At 51.9% G+C, this 21,237-nt stretch overlaps 10 protein-coding genes across 10 annotated transcripts; 7 read left to right on the top strand and 3 right to left on the bottom strand.

The window, feature by feature from the left end:
• Nucleotides 1–480: 480 nt before the first annotated feature.
• On the top strand, nucleotides 481–1,155 carry IUM83_08621 (Gag/polymerase/env Polyprotein; the record flags this gene model as incomplete). The annotated part of the gene is made up of 1 exon (XM_067933006.1): nucleotides 481–1,155. One exon carries the CDS (start codon nucleotides 481–483, stop codon nucleotides 1,153–1,155), a length of 675 nt encoding a protein of 224 aa, XP_067794126.1.
• A 1,693-nt stretch (nucleotides 1,156–2,848) lies between these two features.
• IUM83_08620 (GTP-dependent nucleic acid-binding protein engD) lies at nucleotides 2,849–5,553 on the top strand (the record flags this gene model as incomplete). The annotated part of the gene is made up of 6 exons (XM_067933005.1): nucleotides 2,849–3,087; nucleotides 4,119–4,286; nucleotides 4,368–4,878; nucleotides 4,965–5,028; nucleotides 5,108–5,257; nucleotides 5,327–5,553. The coding sequence occupies 6 exons, from the start codon at nucleotides 2,849–2,851 to the stop codon at nucleotides 5,551–5,553; spliced, it is 1,359 nt and encodes a 452-aa protein (XP_067794171.1).
• Nucleotides 5,554–9,511: 3,958 nt separating this feature from the next.
• IUM83_08619 (putative secreted RxLR effector protein) lies at nucleotides 9,512–9,982 on the top strand (the record flags this gene model as incomplete). The annotated part of the gene is made up of 1 exon (XM_067933004.1): nucleotides 9,512–9,982. One exon carries the CDS (start codon nucleotides 9,512–9,514, stop codon nucleotides 9,980–9,982), a length of 471 nt encoding a protein of 156 aa, XP_067794249.1.
• A 2,558-nt stretch (nucleotides 9,983–12,540) lies between these two features.
• IUM83_08618 (feruloyl esterase B-2) lies at nucleotides 12,541–13,206 on the top strand (the record flags this gene model as incomplete). The annotated part of the gene is made up of 1 exon (XM_067933003.1): nucleotides 12,541–13,206. The coding sequence occupies one exon, from the start codon at nucleotides 12,541–12,543 to the stop codon at nucleotides 13,204–13,206; it is 666 nt and encodes a 221-aa protein (XP_067794114.1).
• A 60-nt stretch (nucleotides 13,207–13,266) lies between these two features.
• Nucleotides 13,267–14,166, bottom strand: IUM83_08617 (Serine/threonine-protein Kinase rio2; the record flags this gene model as incomplete). Its single annotated transcript, XM_067933002.1, has 1 exon — nucleotides 13,267–14,166. The coding sequence occupies one exon, from the start codon at nucleotides 14,164–14,166 to the stop codon at nucleotides 13,267–13,269; it is 900 nt and encodes a 299-aa protein (XP_067794102.1).
• A 481-nt stretch (nucleotides 14,167–14,647) lies between these two features.
• Nucleotides 14,648–14,875, top strand: IUM83_08616 (uncharacterized protein; the record flags this gene model as incomplete). The annotated part of the gene is made up of 1 exon (XM_067933001.1): nucleotides 14,648–14,875. The coding sequence occupies one exon, from the start codon at nucleotides 14,648–14,650 to the stop codon at nucleotides 14,873–14,875; it is 228 nt and encodes a 75-aa protein (XP_067794116.1).
• A 1,196-nt stretch (nucleotides 14,876–16,071) lies between these two features.
• IUM83_08615 (uncharacterized protein) lies at nucleotides 16,072–17,088 on the bottom strand (the record flags this gene model as incomplete). The annotated part of the gene is made up of 3 exons (XM_067933000.1): nucleotides 16,072–16,098; nucleotides 16,181–16,227; nucleotides 16,293–17,088. The coding sequence occupies 3 exons, from the start codon at nucleotides 17,086–17,088 to the stop codon at nucleotides 16,072–16,074; spliced, it is 870 nt and encodes a 289-aa protein (XP_067794168.1).
• A 250-nt stretch (nucleotides 17,089–17,338) lies between these two features.
• On the top strand, nucleotides 17,339–18,679 carry IUM83_08614 (M96 mating-specific protein family; the record flags this gene model as incomplete). Its single annotated transcript, XM_067932999.1, has 1 exon — nucleotides 17,339–18,679. The coding sequence occupies one exon, from the start codon at nucleotides 17,339–17,341 to the stop codon at nucleotides 18,677–18,679; it is 1,341 nt and encodes a 446-aa protein (XP_067794250.1).
• A 96-nt stretch (nucleotides 18,680–18,775) lies between these two features.
• IUM83_08613 (ATP-binding Cassette (ABC) Superfamily) lies at nucleotides 18,776–18,991 on the bottom strand (the record flags this gene model as incomplete). The annotated part of the gene is made up of 1 exon (XM_067932998.1): nucleotides 18,776–18,991. The coding sequence occupies one exon, from the start codon at nucleotides 18,989–18,991 to the stop codon at nucleotides 18,776–18,778; it is 216 nt and encodes a 71-aa protein (XP_067794106.1).
• Nucleotides 18,992–19,903: 912 nt separating this feature from the next.
• IUM83_08612 (Nitroreductase family) lies at nucleotides 19,904–20,718 on the top strand (the record flags this gene model as incomplete). Its single annotated transcript, XM_067932997.1, has 3 exons — nucleotides 19,904–20,011; nucleotides 20,083–20,233; nucleotides 20,309–20,718. The coding sequence occupies 3 exons, from the start codon at nucleotides 19,904–19,906 to the stop codon at nucleotides 20,716–20,718; spliced, it is 669 nt and encodes a 222-aa protein (XP_067794119.1).
• Nucleotides 20,719–21,237: the final 519 nt, after the last annotated feature.

Raw genomic sequence — 21,237 nt, 5'->3', positions numbered from 1 at the left:
GCTGAGCGTTTGCGCACAATGGTGACGGAAGCACTGTCCAACGGTTTTCCGACGGAGCATGCTGATGCACTGAGCGACCTAGTATCGGAGTCGAGGGATGTTTTCCGTTCCGAGTTGGAGACCGGGGAACCAGCACGAGTAGAGCCGCGGAAGGTACAGTTGAAAGCTGATGCTGTACCCTATCGCTGCAAGGCTCGCAGCTATCCGCCGTTGCAACAGCAGTTCCTTCGAGAGTACACGAAAGAATTATAAGACCGGGGATCGATTCGCAAGAACAATTTAAGTCGCTGGGCTTCAGCAGTCGTTCCTGTGAAGAAACCTGGAACGCAAGGGGAATTTCGAATGACCGTAGACTACCGAAGGTTGAACGCAATGACTGTGCCTATTGCGGGCACAGCACCCAACCTGTCGGTGGTAACTAGTTCGGTTCGTGGTTCATGTAGATTTGCCAGCTTTGACCTCCACAAAGGCTTTTGGCAAATGGGCTTGCATGCGGACTCGCAAGAGATGTTCAGCTTTATGACCCCTGACGCGATCTACACCCCGACCCGAGTGCCCCAAGGAGCTACCGATAGTGCATTGCGCTTCCAGAACCAGATGCAGTTCGTGTTCGACCCGTTGCTCTACAAAGCAGTGCTGGTCTGGATCGATGATGTCATTCTTTTTGCAAAGACTGCCGAGGAGTTTCTGCAGGCTTTGCGGGAGTTCTTTGAGTTGCTTCGTGAGTTTAATTTGAAACTCAACATCATGAAGAGTAAGCTATTCCAGCTTCAGGCAAAGTGGTGTGGACGATTCATTAGTGGAGATGATGTCGCCCATGACCCCGAGCGTGTTGATGCACTGAGGGCGCTGCCATTGCCAGAGACGGCAGGAGATCTACAATACTTCTTGTGCGCCGCGAATTGGCTTCGAGATTCTATTGTGGATTTCGCTCGGCATGCGGCGCCTTTACAAGCCACGCTCGACGCAGCTTTGAAAGGCACGAGCAGACGTCGACAACAGGCTTTGCGCATTCCGTTGGTTTGGAGCGATGATGAGAAGTCCGCTTACACCATGATGCTCGAACGCATCGGCGCTTCGACTCCGCTCGCGTTCCCAGACCCCGGCCAGCAGATTTGCGTGTTCTCAGACGCAAGTGATGTGGGTATGCTATAGTGGTGACGCAGGTTGCGGACTGGAAGAATGACTTGCCCTTCCATGAGCAGCAGCATCAGTTGCTGGTGTGCAAAGGGGGAATGTTTCGCGACTCACAGACCAACTGGAGTATCGTTGAAAAGGAAGCGTTTCCAATTGTGCAAGCATGCACTACACTGGAGTATTTACTGCAGCGTGCAAATGGGTTTCGGTTATACTGTGACCATGCGAACCTGATCGCAATTTTTGCCCCGGACAAAGAGCTCAAGAGGCATGTCAAGGCGAAGCTGCAGCGTTGGGCCATGCGTCTAACTGGGTACATCTACACAATCGAGCATATTCCCGGAGCGAATAACCTATGGGCGGACATCGTGTCGAGGTGGTGGCATGTGCGGGACGGCAGTCAGTCCGTGAAGAAGATTAACTTTGTGCGTACCCGCAGCGCGCATGAAATCTCGCAGCTTCGACCATTGGAGGACAGCGCGTTTGACTGGCCTTCAAACGAAAGTCTTGCTGACGCTCAGCAGAGGCATGTACGATCAGCACCACCTGACCACACAGTGGTGGATGATTTGGTGTGTGTTGACGGCAAGCCGTGGATTCCTGCAGCAGCAAAGCGTTTGCTGGCTCGCATATTGGTCGTAGCCCACGCTGGCTCCCAAGGACATCGAGGAGAACAGGCAATGCTGAACGCAATGAGACGCTTTGCATTGGATGAGGTCACTGGTATTATCAAGCGATTCGTGAGAACGTGTCTATTGTGCAAGCACGTAAAGGGACCGCATGTAATTCAGCGCCCGTGGGGACCTACGCTAAAGTGCAGCAGACATAATGAGGTTTTGCACTGGGACTTTTTGTCATTGACTCCAAGTCATGGGGACCTGCGCTACGTACTCGTGTTGAAGGACGATTTGACGCATTTCTGCGAGTTGGTCGCTTGCAGTTCCCCGACTGCGTTCGTAGCCGCTGAAGCCATCATGGACTGGTTTAAGCGATTCGGATCTCCGGAGACCTGGCAGTCTGACTGTGGCACCCATTTTCGCAACTCGGTGTTGTATCTGCTTAGCAGCCGGTTAAAAAGCAAGCAGGACTTCACGCCGCCGTACAGTCCGTGGGTCAACGGCACTGTTGAGCGAGTGAACCATGATGTCCTGCAGGTGCTCAGAGTGCTCCTTATGGAGTATCAGCTGGACACGAAGGAGTGGCCATACTTGCTTCCGGTAGGCCAAGCTAATTTGAACCACACGGAGCTACCATCATTGGGTGACAAGGCTCCAGTGGAGCTTTTCACGGGGTTGCCACCTACTAGTGCACTGGATGTGATTTGGAATCCGCATCGCAGCCACGACGACGAACCAATTGCGGTCGATCTGAGCAAGCCGGCCATTGTGAAGCGCCTTGATGAGCTACGCCGCAGCCTCCGGGAAATGCACAAAGAGGTTGCGGACATACGTGAGCGCCGTCGACTACAGCAAATGGCAGCAAAGAAAGGGGCCCCATGCAACTTTGCGGAAGGAGACTTGGTTTTATGGTCTCGAGTGGATGCTCGACTACCAGGGAACAAACTCATGGTCCGTTGGGTCGGGCCTTTCAAGGTGATTGATGCCCTCTCGCATTCGTTCATCATTGAACATCTCATCACCAAAGCCCGTCATGATGTACACGGTTCCCGTTTGAAATTCTACGCTGACTCAAGCCTCGATATCACTGAGAAATGATGCAACATGTCTCCAACCAAGGGTTTCTCCTCAACGTCGAGCGATTCTGCGGCGCGCGCTACAATGACGAGCTGTCGCGCTGGGAATTGGAGGTATCGTGGCAAGGTTTGGAGGATGCAGAGAACTCTTACGAAGGTCTGGAAGAACTGTTCAACGATGTGCCAGCCAAAGTGGCTGAGTGTGTTGCCGAGAGCTCGTCCGACGGACTTCGCGACGCAGTTGCTGCTCTGCAAGAGTAAGCACGGCTTGGGGGGCACTGTGGGGATTCTTACAGCCATGATCCTCCTGCATCGCATGCATGCAACACTTCGTCGACTGCCTACATTCCTTGGCTGCAAGAACTGGCTGCAAGAACAAACAAGAACAACCACCACCAGCATTCCGGAGAGGTTGGCAAGCTCGAGCAATCGAGACCAGCACTCCGTGGCACCGCACCAGCACTCTGCAGCCAACTGCTGGAGTAAACAGCACAACGTAATCGACATGCATTCTGGCAGCCCAGAGCGGCTTCCTTCGGGTACAGGGCCGCACCAGGGGCACTACATATAGAAGACGACCAGAGAGGATTGAACCGATTAGGATGAGTAAGACAATAGCAGACACGATTCAATTTGCCACAAAAGCAACAAGCAGCACCTAGATTTGCCATAATGCGATAAAGAGCAAGACCAAGTTCATATTTGTCGCTGAAAATACATAACTGCCTTAGACTGCTCAACTTGAAAAGAAATATGCAGATAACAATGGCAGTTAGCGACGACTTAGGTTCCCACGGGAATATCTTGTAGGCATGGCCTCCGAAAATAGCATTGACAATAACATTATTTTTGAAAATAACAAAAAATTTCGCATTTTAGCGGGTAGGGCCACCTACCTTGATAATTTATCGCGTTGAGTTTTGATATATCATAATTTATGACAGAGACCTTCATACAATTAGTTTTGCTGCCAACCAACAATTTACTTTCTACCAGTACTTCTGGGAAGCTGGATTTACTGGCGTATCGAGTAGCTAGTTTGCGCTCAGCACCCAGCTCCCAGTTTGCAATTTTCACTGCCTAAACCCCAAGTCCCCACCTCTGTCATGGTTCGCGCTGTCCGCTCCCCTCGCTCAACCTACACCAATGCCCAAGTTTCGGCTTTTTACATCAGCCCGTGCCGCAACGAGAATGACGAGGTCATTCTTGAGTATTTCCGTTGCCGTTGCGGCACGGTGCGGAAGCAAACCCATCTGAATGGGTACTCTAACCTGATGCAACACGTCAGAAGGGAGCACCCTGACTACGAGACGGTCATGCTCGACGCTACAACAGCGGAGACAGGGTCAATCTTCAAGTTCGTCCGCCACTCACCACCCAATTTGCATGGATGGATGACGTGGAACGTCATGTGTAATCTGGCTCTCGCCTTCTGCGAGAGTCGCGAGGCTAGGCAGTACGGTACATACATACTTCATATTGTTGTGCTTATGCTGTTTATGAAACTAACTTGCATACGTTTTTGGATGTTATTCAGCTTTTCGAACCTGGAACCCATTTCGCATGAGACGTTGCGGGCTGGTTTGGACGGGGTCGTCGTGGCTGTCGAGCGTTCAATCGTGTCAGAAATCCCTGCGCGATTTGGCATCATGCTCCACAGCTGGACACACGCGTCCGAGCACTACCTTGTCGTGTTTGCCTGTTACGAGGTAAATGGCTGTCTAAAGACACCGCTGCTAAGCATGGCGCCGCTGCTCGACGCGCTGGACGAGCCCCTCTCCGCCCATGGGCACCTCGAGTTCCTCGCCACCATGCTGCTCCGCGACTACGGCGTTCAACTGGAGCAGTGTCGCTTCCTTGTAGCAGACAACTGTTCCGTAAACCGCCGGCGCGCAACTATCATGGGCGTAGCGCTTGTAGGATGCGCAAGCCACCGCCTGAACCTTGGTGTTCAAGAGGGCATGGCATCCCACGAAGAGGTCTTAGCTGCTGTTCAGACGCTTATGATTAAGCCGCGTATTCTGATACAATCTGCCAAACTACGGAAGGTTATACTGTGTACTTGTGATGTGTCCATGTGTTCCTTATACACTGTTGTTTACTTTTTGTAATTATTTAAATAATTTCGGGATAGGTTAAAAACTCCACTTCGGCATGTAATTCGCCAGGACACGCGCTGGAGCTCCACCTTCGATATGGTACGAAGGTACCTCCAGCTGCTCGAGTTCCTTGACGTCGACGACGACGACATCATGGTGCTGCTGCCGTCCCCGGCAGCAAATAAGCGCGTGTGCGCGTTGTACCAAGAGTTGCGCGACATTGAATCTGTCGCCAAGGCGCTACAAGGTGAAAATGTGGATTTGCTCAATGTCCGTGAGTGGTTTGATGAACTAATCGCTGTTAAGCCTCAAGATGCGCGCTACCTTGGTAAGTTTATATGTGGAGGATATGCATTTGCCATTTATTAACAATTGATAATATTTTGCCATTTTGCAGCACCTCGAGCCAGCATCGTGCACAGCCCAGACTTTGAGTCTGGGTGTGTTCGTGCGCTGCGAGGCAAAACTCATCGGTTGATGCGGGCCGAAAAGACCACTCTGCAGCCATTTGAAACTGCCAGACCGGCCGATGATACAGTCAATGCGGAAGAAGAAGACGTCCCCGAGTCGTTTGTCGAGCGGCTACGGAAGCGTCGACGTCTCGCCCAGGATTGCGTCCCCTAAGTGCAACCGAAGAGCATCCCACCCCGCCTAACGTGGCGGAACGCTTCTTCAGTGTAGCACGCGTGCCATTTAGGCATCAACGGCATGGGTTGTTGCCGCTGACGCTGGAGACAATTCTTTTCTTGCGGCAGAATTGCTCTTACTGGGATGCAACAACGGTAGATAACTTTCGCTAGGTAGAAGAAGGGGTAGATAATAAACTATATGCTTGTCATAATGGAATTATTTATCGCGTTAATGTGCATCAATGCCACAACTTCCTGCTGCATCTATCTAGGTGCATTAGATAATTTATCCCGCCACGCTTTACCTACTAAATATAAATGCCATATTCGGAGCCCCTGCTTGTAGGTCGATTACCATGGTGTGAAAGCGGAGAGTGTGGCGGTCAAACGCCTGGCATCATCCAGACGGCGCACCCAACTTCTTGCGGTGTTGTACTTCACGCCGACCTCCTTCGCAATCACCTCCCACATACCGCGATCAGTGTCCACGACCCGCATCTCGACCTTGAGCACGTAGTGGTTGTAGATGGCTGGCGGCTTGCCTTGGGCTGCTGCTTGGCGGATGGGAAAAGACAAACTGAGCGCTGGTCAGGGGCTGCAGCGCGCACTGCACAAAACGCACGCGAGCCACCCGCTATGCAGCCATCTCTCAAAGCGCCACGTGAGCTTGGCAGATACTCGATTCCCAAGTAGTCGCGAAGCAAGTCGGCAGGAGCCAAGTAACCGCGAGAAACAAGCGCGCGAAGTCCTTGGCGGGTTGAAGATTGGCGTACGCATCGCCTGTATGATCTGATAGAAGACCTTTCGAGGTCACTTATTAGAGCGGAAAGGTTTTTCCCGAACTTGACCTTGCTCTTTATCGCATTGATTTGCTCTTGCTGAATGTAAGTTACTCTTGACAAACTTGGGCTGGAAAAAGTGTAATCCGTGGACTGCGCAGTTACTATCCTCCGGCAGTAGTATCGACCGTTCGACTCGAAGGGGTGCGGAAAGGGAAAAAAATCACGACGACCCGTACTCGGTACTGCAGTCACTATCAAGCAGGCTGTTGCTGCCGACGCTCGCCCGGTGGTTGGAAGTGGCCCTGTGGCGGCTGTCACTGTCGATCCCAACGCTGCCAACGCTCGCCCTACGACTAGAGGATGCTCTGACGTCGGCGCGAAAAACTGAAATCTTGCTCGTCTGTTGTCTCTGTACTTCTGGCGCTTCAGTTTCTTACTTTCTTCGATGTCGAGGCTAAGTTCAATTAGGCGAATTTCGTGCAATTGTGCGGCGAACTCTCATTCGACGCTGCCGAACTATTCGGTTACCGGAGACTAGTAGCCTGTGACCTATACCATCCATGTGCAGCTTCGACATCATGCCGTCGTCGGGCATCAGCTTCTTCCTAGGACCCCCAACGAGTCCATGAAATCTCACCTGTACCTTGCCACAAGGAGGCAAATTCTATTTAGGGTCGTATACGAGTCGGATCGTGTTAGAGGTCGTACACACTGTCGGGTCGTCTTTTTTAGAGATTGTGGTTCTGGTTGTGTAGTCCAGTGACAGTAACTTCATCTTATCGCGCAACCGAGGCAATAACTCGACGCCGTGCCTTATGGCGTACTGTATTTCGTGTAACCCTAGTAGAGCATGGCTAACCGCACACCTCGAGCTAGTAGCGAACCGCAGCAACGGTTCTAGATCAACGAGTGGCTGGCGACAGACAAGCTGCATGTATACCAAGGAAAGTAGTGTTTCGCTTAGCATCCACTAATTGACACAGGTCTTCCAGTGTCGACATCAACAGCCAGCTCAACATCGACGGCTTACACACGTAGTAGACTCGGTGCGTGTATGTGTGCCCCCAGAGCCGTATGTCGGAAACGACAGGGAGCATGCCGGCCATCACGTCGCTCTCCCACGAAGCGAGCGAGCGAGCCGTCAACGAAGCGAGCGAGCGAGCCGTCAACGAAGCTCTTTTATGGGGCTACGAACACACGCTGGCGTCGACTTCGAGTCGAAAGGTTGCACTTAGGTGAAGTGCGTACCACAGCACGGGCTGTAAGGCTCGCTTGGAGATACGACCCACTGTCGGTGGCCATAACCTGGTGAATACCCACACTTGTGTGCATACTTCTGCCGTGACTATTGATATCGTTGACTGCACGGTTGCGATGAAAATCGTATTGACAGTCTATCCGTGATCGATCTTACTGCTCCTGTCAACGAAGTGTGGCAGCAAGTGAGTGCTGAGTTCTACTTAGATGACGATGTTATTTGCAAAGGACAATCGGAAGAACGAGTTAAACATCGTGCTCTATGTGCTAACAGTGATCGATCCTGAGCTGGTTCCACGCGAAGGCATCCGCAGGGTCAAGCGTACTATTCGCGCACAATGCAGTGCACAAGGAGTTGTTTATTCACGACGTAAATGGAAGCTTTTCTGGGGCTTCTTCCGTGCTACATGGCTAGGAAGCTACAACGTTGAGTCATGCAATGTTCATGGGCTTGAGAATAGCCTTGTTACAATAACTAATAATCCTCTCGAAAGATTCCGCCGAGAGTTGACTGAGCTTTCCCAACCCCGCACCCCAACATGACCTCTTTTGTTTCCGTGGTTCGAGAGATTTCACAAGATTATGGCACAAAACTTACAAACATTGCACAAGGTCGCCGCAAGAGGGGGCAACAAGCGGATTGTGAAAAAGCGGAAAGGAGCTCGGCGGCACGCTACCAAACGGACACCGACGGCATGACGATCATTGACCTACCAACCCCAGTGATGTTCATCGAGTCGGATGCGGTAACCGACTCCGAGAGCTAGGTCGATATGCCTGATGGTGATATCCTGTCGGATTCAGATCCTGAAGCAGCCGAAGGGAGTGAGAGCGACGAGGAAGCAGCTCCTGACTTCTCAATTGAACCGGGTGAGGATTGTGCTGACGAGAACCAAGAGGCAGTAGTGCAAAAGGCTTACACGAGTTACCAAAAGCTGATAGTTCTGAGCTTTGTGGTAGGGGCTAGATGTAGTGAGGGTTCAGGATGCTACGAACTAGGGACTCCCTGATACATTGCATATACACTTGCATTAGAAGCATAAAACTACGCTGCAACACGACAACTTGTATCACGAATATACTCCCGGTCGGGCCTGGCGTTGGGGTCGGCAAAATCACACGACCCAAACACGCGAGCAGACCCGTATACGACCCCAAAGAGAGTCTACCCACAAGGAACCCGCCCGATACCAACACAATCCAGGCGTGGACGGCTACGGGTCAATATTTTATCATAGAAAGCAGCCATTGGGCACCTTGTTCTCTCAGCAAGACCATGATGCCCTTGATCCATAACCACAATGAGCCACCATTTCCCCCATACACGAAGAATGTAGCGGAAAAGTGGTATATCCGCGTGCAGGGAGGTAACTAATTGTTTAAGAATCACCACTCAGTACTTCTGGGTGCCCCAGAGCTGAGAGCGCTTACTTACATTAATCAGAAAAGGTTACCTGCGATCTTGAACTAAGGCTCCGCGAATACTGAGATTCATGAGAGTTCGGGCCCAGAACAAATTACTGCCGGATATTATTAATTTTTATTATACTTAGATGATCATCCTACATTTCGTATTTTAAGTTTTAATATGGTAATAGAACCAGCACCAACGATAGATTTTTGGCCCACCGAAGCCTGTAGTACAGCCGGAGGATGGGAAATATATTCCTGACTACAGTATGTATTATCTTGAATCATGCCTCGAAGGAACCTTCTCAGAAGGCTTCTGTTGTTATGAGCACAGACTCCAGCGAACGTCTCATCGTTACATGTAACTATCTGCCACTGGCAGGTAGATACATTGCGGTGTCAGGTAGTGGCTGGGACTCCCAGCAACGCGTCTCGGCACCACTTCACATATTCTATTTTGCTTCGGACATCACACCATCCTTCGCTAGAAGACTACAGTGCATCATGAACAAGTGGTTGCTCCTGCTGGTTGTCGCGCTCACGCTTACCGTGAAGAGTGACGCTCTTACGGCGCCCGAAGCTTCTTCCGAGGGCAAAGTGTCCAAGCCGAGTGTCCAGGACTTGCATCACACTGGTCAGGTGGCCACGAAGGACAAACGATCGCTTCGTGGTATCAAGGTGACTGATGATGCAGTGGACGAAGAGAGTGGCACGATTGGAGTTGCCCAAAGTCTGGAGGCTGCGCTGTCCAGAACCAAAGTAGGTCAGATTTTGCGGGCCAAGAAGCAAATGAGACTAGCAGCGAGGGAAGCTTCAGTGAAAAAGTTGGTCGACGGCGAAGCCAGCTTGGAAACCTTGCATAGCAACAAGGTATCATACGACGAGATGTACGAGACGCTGGGTATCAGCAAGCGCACACATCCGAAAGCGAACACTGCTGCTCGCGTTCAAGAGTTCGGAAAACTGAGGCGATAACGTTATATCCAACATGCTAAAAAATGTCTCAAAGCCATGCGTATAGGACACTACATACATACGGATGAGTAAGTCAGGCGTATAGCATTGAACGTGGCATTTTCAAACGACTAAGGGACGTATGTACATGTACTTGACTTCAACAACAGAAAAATTGAAATGAGTGTCGATGCCCCTCAGCTGCTCGTCCGAAGTCACCTTCCGTGATGCCCTTTAGGCGTCGCGTGTCGAGTATACGTGCATCTACGAGTGCGCGCAAAATAAAGCACAGTACAAAGAGGCTACACTCGAACTTACTACTACGTGTATTACCTGATAATAGTATACGCTACGTGACCGGTTACAAGCGACTTTTTTTAAAGTTTTGATTGTTAGTGTACTAAGTATCCGCAACTTAACACATTCAATATTCGGAGAGAATGATTGAATTTATGTTCGAGCTAAGAAATATATTTTAGAATATTTCAATATATTTCTTAGTAATCACAGGTACCTATGGAGGTCGACTCGATGGCCTAAATAACGGAAAATGCCAATTAGTATTGCGGTGCCAAATAGAATACCCCCTGTAGAATCCGATCATCTCGTTAACTATACAGTTCCTATTCTACCAATGCCAATTAGTATACCTCACGTTGGCATCCTAGAGCACGACATCCGGCACTTGCGCTGCGGAAATATTGTCAGTTTTCAATTCGCTGTCAACAACAAGCACCTGCACCAACCAACCAACGCCACCATGCCTGGATCCCGTCTCGCCAAGACCATATCGGAGAAGAAGGAGGTCGTCACGTGGATCGAGGAGCACCGATAGGTCCCAGCAAGGGCTGCCACGCATTTCAAGAACAAGCGCGGGTGGAAAATCTCTGCGGCTCAATTCCGATATTGGTGGAAGCAGAAGGAGTCAATCAATCAAAATGTGCCTGACGACGTTGTTACTCGGTCTGCGGCAGCGGCAGGATTCGCTCCCTGTTACCAAGATTGGCACATCAGTCGCCGTGACGTCTATGGAGAACTATTTTGCCGCAAGTGGCTCTCTCGCGACGATGATTCCGATGACAACGATGTCGAAGAGGATCTTCTGGAAAATCTGGACGAGTGCACGATTTGGGACTCCGAAAATTCCGTCTAGGCAATAGTGTGCATCCTCCTAATAGATCTTCGGACCAGTTTGTGAGTAAGTCGCAAAATTGTGAGTTGCTCGTCAAAGTAGTAGCAATTTCTTGGAGTGCACACAATTTGATTGATTGGCTTTTTAAGAAGTATGCACTAAGTGCTATGCAAGCACAGTCGGCTATAAGGAAGTCGTTGAGTCTTTCCATATGCAGGTTTGAATTCAACGAGGCATTGAGTCTCGTGTGCAGCGACGACCATTTCGAGAGACTGCTTACGCTACAGGCGGGTTGCTAGGGAGTGCCACTTCGTCTGCAGACGATTCAGCATCCGACGCCGCTTGCGCCACCTGCGTCGTCTCCAGGCGACGGCGAGCACGACCGCCAACAGGACGGCGTGAGGTGTTGGTGCCTCACGCCGGCGATTCACGATGGCTATTGCGGGCGCCAGAGCGTCTCACTCTCGTGGTGAACAACAAAGACAGTAGCGATGCGGTTACGGCGATTTTCGCGATAGCGCTGCTGGGTGCATCGGCGATCAGCAGTAATACTCTCCCCAGCGTGATGGACCTCGGGACGCGAGTGCTCCGTCTGGAGGTTTTGGCGGCAACCATGGTTACTAGTTCTTAACTCGGTAAATTGGGAAGTGAGACGCTGAATTCTCTGAAAACGAGCCCCCACGAAAAGCCTGAGGCAGCAACTATAGCCTGACACTTACGAGGTCTGACCATCTTCACCCAAAGATCTGTTTACTAAGCAAAGTTTCAAGCAGGTGGCATGAGAAGAATCACACAGAGTAGGACGTTGGTGGTCTCCCGTTGTAAATCGAAACTTCGAAAATAGTCAGAAACTGATGTGAAGTTCTAATTGTGTACCTTGCTAAGGATGAAGTGTGTTCAATTCGATTGTATATTGTCTTTTTCACCCAAATTTGTAGAACCTGGATAGAAATGAGGAGCGTTCAGAATCGATTCGAACCGCTTTTTGACCAATCAGAGGTGGCTTAGGACGCGCACTTCACTTTGCATTCTTCTAGTAATGAGCACAGCAACTCCGGTGCAGCGCAGCTCTCCTCGACGCGTTTCGCTCGATGCTAACACACCCAACCAAGACCAAGCAGCCCAAATCATCAAACGTCGGTTCTCGCCGTACCAGAGCCGAAGTCCACACCAAGTGAGGAGAAGCCCACGTCTCGAGCAGCAGCGAGAGGAAGTTTCCTCGCACAATCCGTTGATCAAACTCTCAGTCGATGTGCGATTGAAGAACACTGCTAATCAGCGTCTATCATCGGCAGGGCGGTTGGGTACGCACAGAATTCACTGTGACACATGGGACGAGGTGAAGACCAGGCTTTGTGACATCATCCAGCGCGAGTTGAAGCCTCTGGCTGTTCTGGATGGAACCCCACCATCCTGGAAAGCTGATGAGCATGAGCCAGCGATCGAGATGTTCGAGAAGTACACTTCGATGAGGATGAACACCAAGGTACTGGATCCATGGACAAGCGCGAAAGATCGCCGATATCTGTCCAAAAACAAGGATGAATCGGTATTGTTCTCCGTCTACAAGTACGGTAACGAGATATCAACTGTTAGTCAGCTTGCGGAATTTGAAAAACAGTGCATTGGTCCTGCTGCAACTGACCGAGTAGGCGCTGCGAAGGAAGAACTTCATCAACTCATGATCACTACACTGAAGGAGAAATGGGGCAGTACGTTCACAGCACAGGATATGTCGTGGCGTCTGTGGGCTTCTCTCATTCTGAAAAAAACAAGACCTCAGCACGATCGAGAAATCGCTAAGGGGCCGCCACCAAATCTGGTCGTTCAATTCAGATCTGCAGCAAACGCGAGCGACCAACACCTGCAGCGTGTGCAGCGTAGTGTGAAGATGGCGAAGAAGGTCGTGCAAGGCATGCAGGCAAAGATCAAACACTTTGAGCAAACTGTCCAAGTGCTGCAGACAGCCATCGTGTCGATGAACCAGATGCTGGAGAACCATTTGGATGTGATTGAGGCAATGGGCGAGGATGTAGTGATACAACCAGATAGCGTGGACGTCACGTCCGCGTTGGCCGCCATTCCGAATCAAGAGGACGTCGACCATGACTAGCACAACCAGTTCTTGCTCAGAATAAGCTCGAAAGCTAAATTACATCTCTACTACACTAGTTCAGTCTTCTCCACTTGAGCACTCGTCGTCATAATCAGGATCACCTCGCTCTGAAAACTCCAGCAAGTCGTTCACAGCGAATTGCTCAGCTCGCGGTGTGCTTACGCACTCGTCCCCCAGAGCCGACATAGGGTTAAACTCACCGGTAACACTCCACCCACAGTGCTCGAAAATGTTGGTCATGTCGAAGTCTTGGAACTGCTGGAGCACATTTGCAATGAGAACAGCTTGGTTTTGCTTGGAACCCTCCACATATTGTCGCTTGAACGCCTTCTTAATCAAGCCAAAGAGGTACTCGATGGTGTTGTAGAATGGGCAGTATGCAGGAAGAAAGATGGGAATTATCCCTAGCGACCGCAGGTAGTAGACAATGTCAGGGTGGCAATGGATCTTGGCGCTGTCCAGAATCCACACGGAGCCGCTTCCTGGGTACTGGTGCACAGTTTTCCCAGAATGGGCCTGCATACAACAGCACTCAACAAACTTGGAGCGGTCAAATGTCCCGTCCGTGTGGAATGTTTCCACAAGGCCATCCACAGAGATAAAGCAAAGCAATGACACGCGTGCCTTCCGATTGAACTCGCCACGAAACGCTAGTTTCTTTCCCTTCAAACAGTAATCACGCGAGCGCAGCATGCCCCTGTTGCCAAAGCTAACTTCATCGAGGAATTGAATATTCATTTGACACCACTTAATCGTGCTCAGCTCCAGCGTAAAATGCACAATGTCGTTGATCTTGATGTTCATCGCCCGTCGCTCAAGAACTTTCCATGTAAGGCCATGCTGCTGCAGTGCCCTCCACACCGTAGAAATTGAAATAAAGCGTGTAAACTTTTCTTCAAATGCAGCTTTCGCTTCATCGAGAAACGCAACCGGGTTCCTTGTGTAGAAGTCCAGCATCCACTCTCGCTGCTATACCGTGAATCGGCTAGTCTGTTTAGTAGAACGTCGTTGGTAGTCATTGTCAGACTCGAAACGCTGGACCCAGTGTGAAATGGTATTGATGTGCTTGTTGTAGATCGTTGCCAGTTGTTGTTTTGACAGGCCCATGTAGAAGTAACCATAGAGAGCATGCATGATGGTGTTTGTCGACGCGTGGTGGCCATTGACTGCTTGCTGAATGCTTGTCATCGTCGTCGGTTAGCTATCTGAGGTGCACTTCGGCCGACCCAGGCAGCCTCACCAATTCCACAAATGCAGCTCGGCCAACTCCAGCTGCGGTAAAAGTGCAGCGCAGGCAACACCAGCAGCTCCAACAGTACAGCGCGTCGACTCCAGCGGCGGCAGCAATGCAGCTCGGCCGATTACAGCAACTCCAACAGCTCCAGCAAGTCCACGAGGTGCAGCTAAGTCGACCCCAACAGCTACAGCAGGGGACAGCTTGGCCGACTTCAGCAGCGGCAAAACGTTTACGACGGGCGACACAGCCGACTCCAGCAGCGGCAACAAGTCCACGGTGTACAGCTCGGGCGCCTCCAGCAGCGACCACTACTTAACGAGGTGCGGGTTGGACGGCTTCAGCTGCTCCAGCAACTCCACGGAGTGCGGGCCAGCAGCTCTGGGATGGCTCGGCCAGGGTGGTGGCTACACTGAGAACGCTGGCAAGTGACTTCTGATTGGCTGAATATTGCCTGAATTGATTCGAAATCGATTCGTGAAATCGATTCGATTCAGGGCATCATCACAATTTCGAATGAAACTCACAATACAGTGCATAAATTGGCATTTTCCGTTAGGGGCGGGTCGCAGTCAAAAAAAGAGGTCGCAGAAAGAGAACCCGCCAATCAAACGACCCCTCACCTCCTTTTGCATGTACACTCCCAACAAGAGGTAGCAGAGGTCTTTTGGTCTCTTTTTCTGCTATAGACACGCATTGACAGATCTATCGTAACATTTGTCATTCTCTCTCGGCATGAATCCAGGCGACACGACTCTGGCATGCGCAGCGGCCTCGATATGTGTGCTTGCCGTCGTTGTTTCCGACAAACGCACGTGGCCCGAGCCTCCGCAACACCAGTACAACGTGCCGCGAGCTGACTGGGATATGATTCGGTCCCAACAAGTCTTTTCCGTGGGCTGGTTTCGACGGCATATACGCTGCACTCGTGATGCATTTGAGGAGATATGCCGCCGCGTTTCGAGTAGCTGGGCCACCGTTCTACCTCCGCTGGGAAGCAACGCAGAGGTGGACATTTCCACACGAGTTGCGATCGCTATGAATTATCTAGCACACGGAGGCTCCATGTACAAGGCAGCTGAGCTAGTTGGCCATGGGAAAACGATTGCAGTGGCGTCTATCCACCAAGTGCTTGCAGTGCTGGAGACCTGGGTCGAGAGGACCATCACGCCACCGACGCGGGCGTCTGACTGGGAGCTGATTTGCAGTGAGTTTGAGCACGTCAGTGGCATGCCGGGTGTTGTTGGGGCTGTGGACGGGTGCCTAATACGAGTAAAACGTTTTGCGGACTATGACGGCTGGTACTGCCGTCGCGGGTATCCGGCATTTAACATGATGGGTGTCGTGGACCACCGCCAGCGATTCATGGCATATTCGCTACGCAACGGAGCTCAAAACGACAAATCCGTATTTAATCGATCAATTTTTGCCCGCGAGATGCTCGATACATTTCCCCGGAACGCACCTCGTTGGAGACGCGGGTTATCAACTTCTCACTAATGTATTGACCCCGTATCCGATCCTCGCGGAGATGACCCGAGCCAATCGTTGGTATAATTTGGTGCACAGTAGAACACGTATTGCGGTGGAGCAGTCGTTTGGAAGGCTCAAAGGCAAGTTTAGAGTGTTCAAATCGGATCTGTCACTACAAACGCCTACGGACATGGCGTTGATCATCAAAGGCTGCCTTGTACTTCACAACTGGATCATCGACCTCGATGGAACACCTGCACTTACTCCTGTGGCTATAGAAGACTGGATGGAGATCGACCGAGCATGGTGGGCTACAGAAGAAGTGGCGGGACATGAAAAGCCAGCTCGCGACAAGCGCGACGCAATTAGAGATTACCTGTTTGCTTGTCGCGTTGAGCAGTTCCTGCAGGTGTAGTTGTAGTGACAGCGTTATCAGCAGTACTCTGCATGAAGGCCAATATAGCAGCGTTTACTTGACGAGACCCATCAAGGGAGGCTTGCATCAGCTGGAGTGTTTTCTGTTGATTGACAACGAGAGCGGTGATCTGTTCTTCCATTCGAGCCAACTTGGTCATAAGCAGCTGAACGTCATGAGATGTCCCGTTTGAGTTCAATCGTAAGCTTAGTGACTCGGCCATCGACGCCACCGCGCTCGCCAGATCCATCTTACGCTTTCGAGCCTGACGTTTGTTGGCCGCGCCTTCAGTGACAATGGTGCGCGGTTGCCCTTCTGGCGAGGGTGAAGCCTCCGAGGTGATGGAGCCCGTTTGACCGAAGTCACGGTTTCCCATCCCTCTCAGATCGCCAAAGTACATGATCAGCGTAGGCCAGATGCTAGGATATTCGAGCGGATGTTCCGTGCTATTGCCGGTCTGGGGCTCACTGGCCTTGATGTTGTTGAATGTGGTCTTCAACCCCTGGAACTTGTTCTTGAGCTGCGATACTTTGCATGAGCGGCGGTTCTCCTCGTTAAAATCATCTAGAATGTGAGTCCAGGCTGCAGTCAGCTGCGCTTTGCTCTTCGAGCCCTTGAAGGCAGGGCCGTACTTGTGCATCCGGAGGAACAACAGCGACTCCACGAGAGCATCGCTCCACTCTATGCGCTCATCTGGTCTCTCCACTGTTGCCCCTTGGGCGTCTCCTAGATCGGCTGCTTCTGTGAGGCTGGCCATGCTTAACTGTGAGCAAAAGTTATACTGACTTGGATGTGAATTTCTTAAGGGAAATGCGAAAATGTGCTGTGACCCGACCTCCACTTTATTAGCTATAAAAGAGCCAAAAAGAGAAGAGGTGCGACCCGCCCCTTAGATCGATCTGACCTTTTTATTGACCTCGTTTTATTTGAAAAATCAATCTCGATTTATTATAAGCGCCAGTGAAAACGACAAAACGTTTGCAACGAACAATAGTTGCTTGGCACAAATGTCGAGCCAAGAGCACGAGTCCGCAGTACCCGCGGCAGCGCCGCCCTCTCTTGACGAAGGCCCAGCCATTGCATCGCCTGGCACTGTCCCTCCATCTAGTGATATGGCATCTCTACCACCCCTGGACGACGAGGAATGGGACCCAAAGGCTCTGCTTGATGCTCTGGTCAGCGATATCGCCTTCGTGGCCACTCTCGCCACCTCTTCGGCTAACGGTCCCGCCGCGGCCCCCAACTCCCAGCCCAAACGCACCAAGCGGAGCACCAGACCCAAACGCAACTACGACCCCAACAAGGCTCGCACCGAGAAGCTGTGCGAGCTGCGCCGCCTGCGCGCGGAGGCCGACGGTCTCGAGCTCAAACTGCAGAAGTTGCAGACCAACCGCAGTGCAGTTAGCTGCCCCCTCGAGCATGAGAATGGTCACCCCTCCAACGTGGAGCTGCCCAAAGTGTGGCAGGACATCTGTGCTCGCCAACTCGAGCGCCGCCTCAAGGTGGAGCTGGAGAACAGTCGTCTCCGCGACAAGTGCAGGGCCCAGTTCAAGCTGGCCAAGAGCGTCGAGAAGCTGCTGTTCAGGCGGCTGTCGCTGCAGAACTCCGAGTCTGAAACGGGCAAGCACGTGCGTCGCGTGGAGATCCCTGCGGGGTTCATCCAGCACGTGGCTGAGCGGATATTTGACGAGTTGGCGGCGGGCGTCGACGTCTCGTACCGAGAGGTGGAGCGCGTACTAGAGACCAACTGCCCAGTGCCAGGGGGGATAGAGACGCACTGGCCGCTGATACGGGAGGGCGTGAGCATGGAACTGTATGATAGGAGGACGCTGCCTTTCGACCTGCACGCGGTTGGTGACGCGTGGTGGAGGCGCTGGCACAATTATAGAGGACAGCGCTCGGACGAGACTGTGGGCGACGACGTGGTCAGGGAGAGGTATGGGCTGGAGATGGTCGATGTGAAAACTGGTAGGTGCGCGACATTCTACGTGCAGCAGGTGCTGCGGCGATACGTGGAAAGCAATCGCGTTGTGATAGTCTGGCACTCGTACTTTGAGCCGTTCACGTTTGACGAGGAGCTGGTTCGCGGCATGCATTTCCTGTTGAAGGGATATGTGCTGATGAAACCGCAGAGCTCGGATGGTGCGAATGCTGATGGAGAGGCTGTTACGCGCGTGCTTACGTGCTATCACCTCACGCCGCTCATCTCGGACCCGGAGATCCGACAGGATGCATCGACAATTGCGCTGACCAAGTTCATGACGAGCGCGACGTCCGCCAACATTTCGACGAGCAATGAAATGATGGAAAACATACTGGTGGACCAGGCGTTGCAGAAGTGCTGCTGACGTGAGAACGTTGAGGAGTGTATCACGGCGGAAACTTGTATTGGATGAACTTATACGAAATTGTATGAGCACTGTGCGTGCGTAGGAGCTATCCTCCTACTTCTTCTGGTGGTTGATGAAGCGCAGCTCTAAAAGGGCGAGGAAGCGCAGCGTCAGGATCATCATTATGTTGATGAACATAACCTGCGGAACGTTCTCAAGGATGTGGCAGCCTCTCGCAACCTCGGTCATGTCCAATGTTCGCAACGACTGGATTACTTGTGCGTACTCGTCGTCCGGGCAGTTCCCGAAGAGCAGTGCGGTGAAGAGCATGAAAGAGTAACGCTGTGGACTCCACAGCGCGACACGCACCTACCAATTTTCACATCGACCATCTCCAGCCCATAACTCTCTCTGACCACGTCGTCGCCCGCAGTCTCGTCCGAGCGCTGTCCTCTATAATTGTGCCAGCGCCTCCACCACGCGTCACCAACCGCGTGCAGGTCGAAAGGCAGCACCCTTCCTTCAAAACACTCCATTTTGACGTCCTGATGCACCAGCAATTTGTGTGTCTCCACCCTAGCACTTGGTCTCCAGCACACGCTCTACTTCTCGGTACGAGACGTCACCGCCCGCCGCCAACTCATCAAATATCTGTGCAGCCACGTGCTGGATGAATCTCTCCGCGGCGCATGAACGTGCCCACCTCGAGGTCTGCAACTTTGCATCGACAACCGCTTGGGCAGCAGCATGTCCAGCCCCACCTTTGGCCGTCCAGCGCTTCCGTATTTGGGTCACATTTGTCAGACCCCAGCAGGGCATTTGTGTCCCATTCGTCGTTGTCCAGGTGACTCGTATGGCTCCTCGAATAGCATGCAGTGCTCAAAGAGTAGTCCGCCGAAGCACTATTATAGTTTGTCTGCTCAGTTCACCCGAGTTCTACGAGCGAAGGCTGGGGTACTGGACATTTCACTCAAAAGTCTCAGCAGATAGCTGTTTTACAAGTCGGGAAAAATGGTTGTTATCGCGGACAAAATCAAAGTTTGATTACGCAGCGCGTAATACGCACCAGACACTGGGGGCTGGGTTATTTCCTGCGTGTTGCTTTTCGTGCAAAATGTTTGTTGGGTCTGACAGGTTCGCTAACAGAATCAAAACTGGATTACGTACCAGGCACTCAGTGCCGGGGCATTTCCGGCGTCACTTCTCAACTTGCTTTTCACTGCATACTCACCGAATACCACGATGGCCAAACACCTGGGAGCTGCGATCCGCGAGCGCTTCGCCTGCAAGTCTTTCCTGTCCGACCCCGTGCCGGCCGAAACCCTCCGGGAGATCCTCAAGCTCACGCAGGTGATCGATCTGTCACCCCTCATGGTGGATCAGTTGTCTATGTTATGACTAAAAACGTCGCTGCTGCACAGCGAGCCCCAACCGGATTCAACACGCAGGCCTATGTATGCATCGTGGTGCGCTCGGCTGAGGACCGTGCGAGGCTGGCGGGCGCCATGATGGACAGCAACATTCGCAAGATCAACGAGGCCCCCGTCGCCGTCGTCTTCGCGGCCGATTGCGGTACTGCACACTACCGCGTCGAGCCCCGATGATGCTGGCGCGTTACTGATGCGATCGCTGTTTGTGACACTACAGAGCCCAGCAAGAACGTGCCCCGCCTGCAGCAGCTCGGCCGCGACAACGGCGCCCCTGAGGCTCTCGTGAACAAGGTCCCTCATGCCGTGGAGCTCTTCTCGGGTGAGCACAACCCGAACGTGTCCACTGAGGCGTGGGCATACAAGCAGACGACGTTTGCCGCCGCCACCTTCTTGTACGCCGCCCAGGTGCACGGCCTCGCGACGTGCCCCATCGAAGGCCTGAACCAAGCCAAGGTGAAGCAAGTACTGGACATTCCCGACCGCTATAGCATTCCTGTGGTGGTGGCGTTGGGCTACGCCAACCCCGATGCGAAGCCTGCCAAGCCATCGGTTCGCTTCCCGTCCTCGGAGGTTTTCTTCGATGGCGAGTTCGGTCAGTCTCTGGCGAAGTTCTTTGAGGAGGAGTGAGAAAGGGGTTGCTCGCACAAGCACCTTCGTGCACTAGCGTAAGAGAGCACGAATCGTTGTTGGCACGATAAAACTCAATGCATTGTGATTCCGCCTGATAGGCTCTTTTGCAACGCAGGAGACTTACAGGTTAGCCTATAGCGACAAGAAAAAGTATGTCTGATAGGATTATGGTGCTAGTAGCAGCCTGCTACATGTACGTATAGTGGCGCGTTTGATTCGCGCGTGAGGTATTAGTGTACATCACGAAGGAATTTGTAAATTTCGCTGTCACTCTTTCTTCACAGGGAAATATGATAATTGAGTTACAAACTTAACCTAAAATTCTAAACCTCAGCAAGAACCCAAGACGGAAGTCCTGTCACGTCGTGATCCAACTGGAACCGATGGCGGTGATCGAGTGTACAAACCGTCAGCCATTGTCTTGAGCTTTTGGATGAACCAATACTGTAAAAACCCGCCAGCAGCGTTTGTGCAACACATTGAAGCAGACCTGTTACCTCGTTCGGCTGTGAAGCG

The sequence above is a fragment of the Phytophthora cinnamomi genome, assembly GCF_018691715.1.
Source record: "Phytophthora cinnamomi strain GKB4 chromosome Unknown Contig26, whole genome shotgun sequence".
Taxonomy (NCBI): domain Eukaryota; phylum Oomycota; class Peronosporomycetes; order Peronosporales; family Peronosporaceae; genus Phytophthora; species Phytophthora cinnamomi.
This window is presented reverse-complemented; position numbering and strand designations above follow the sequence as displayed.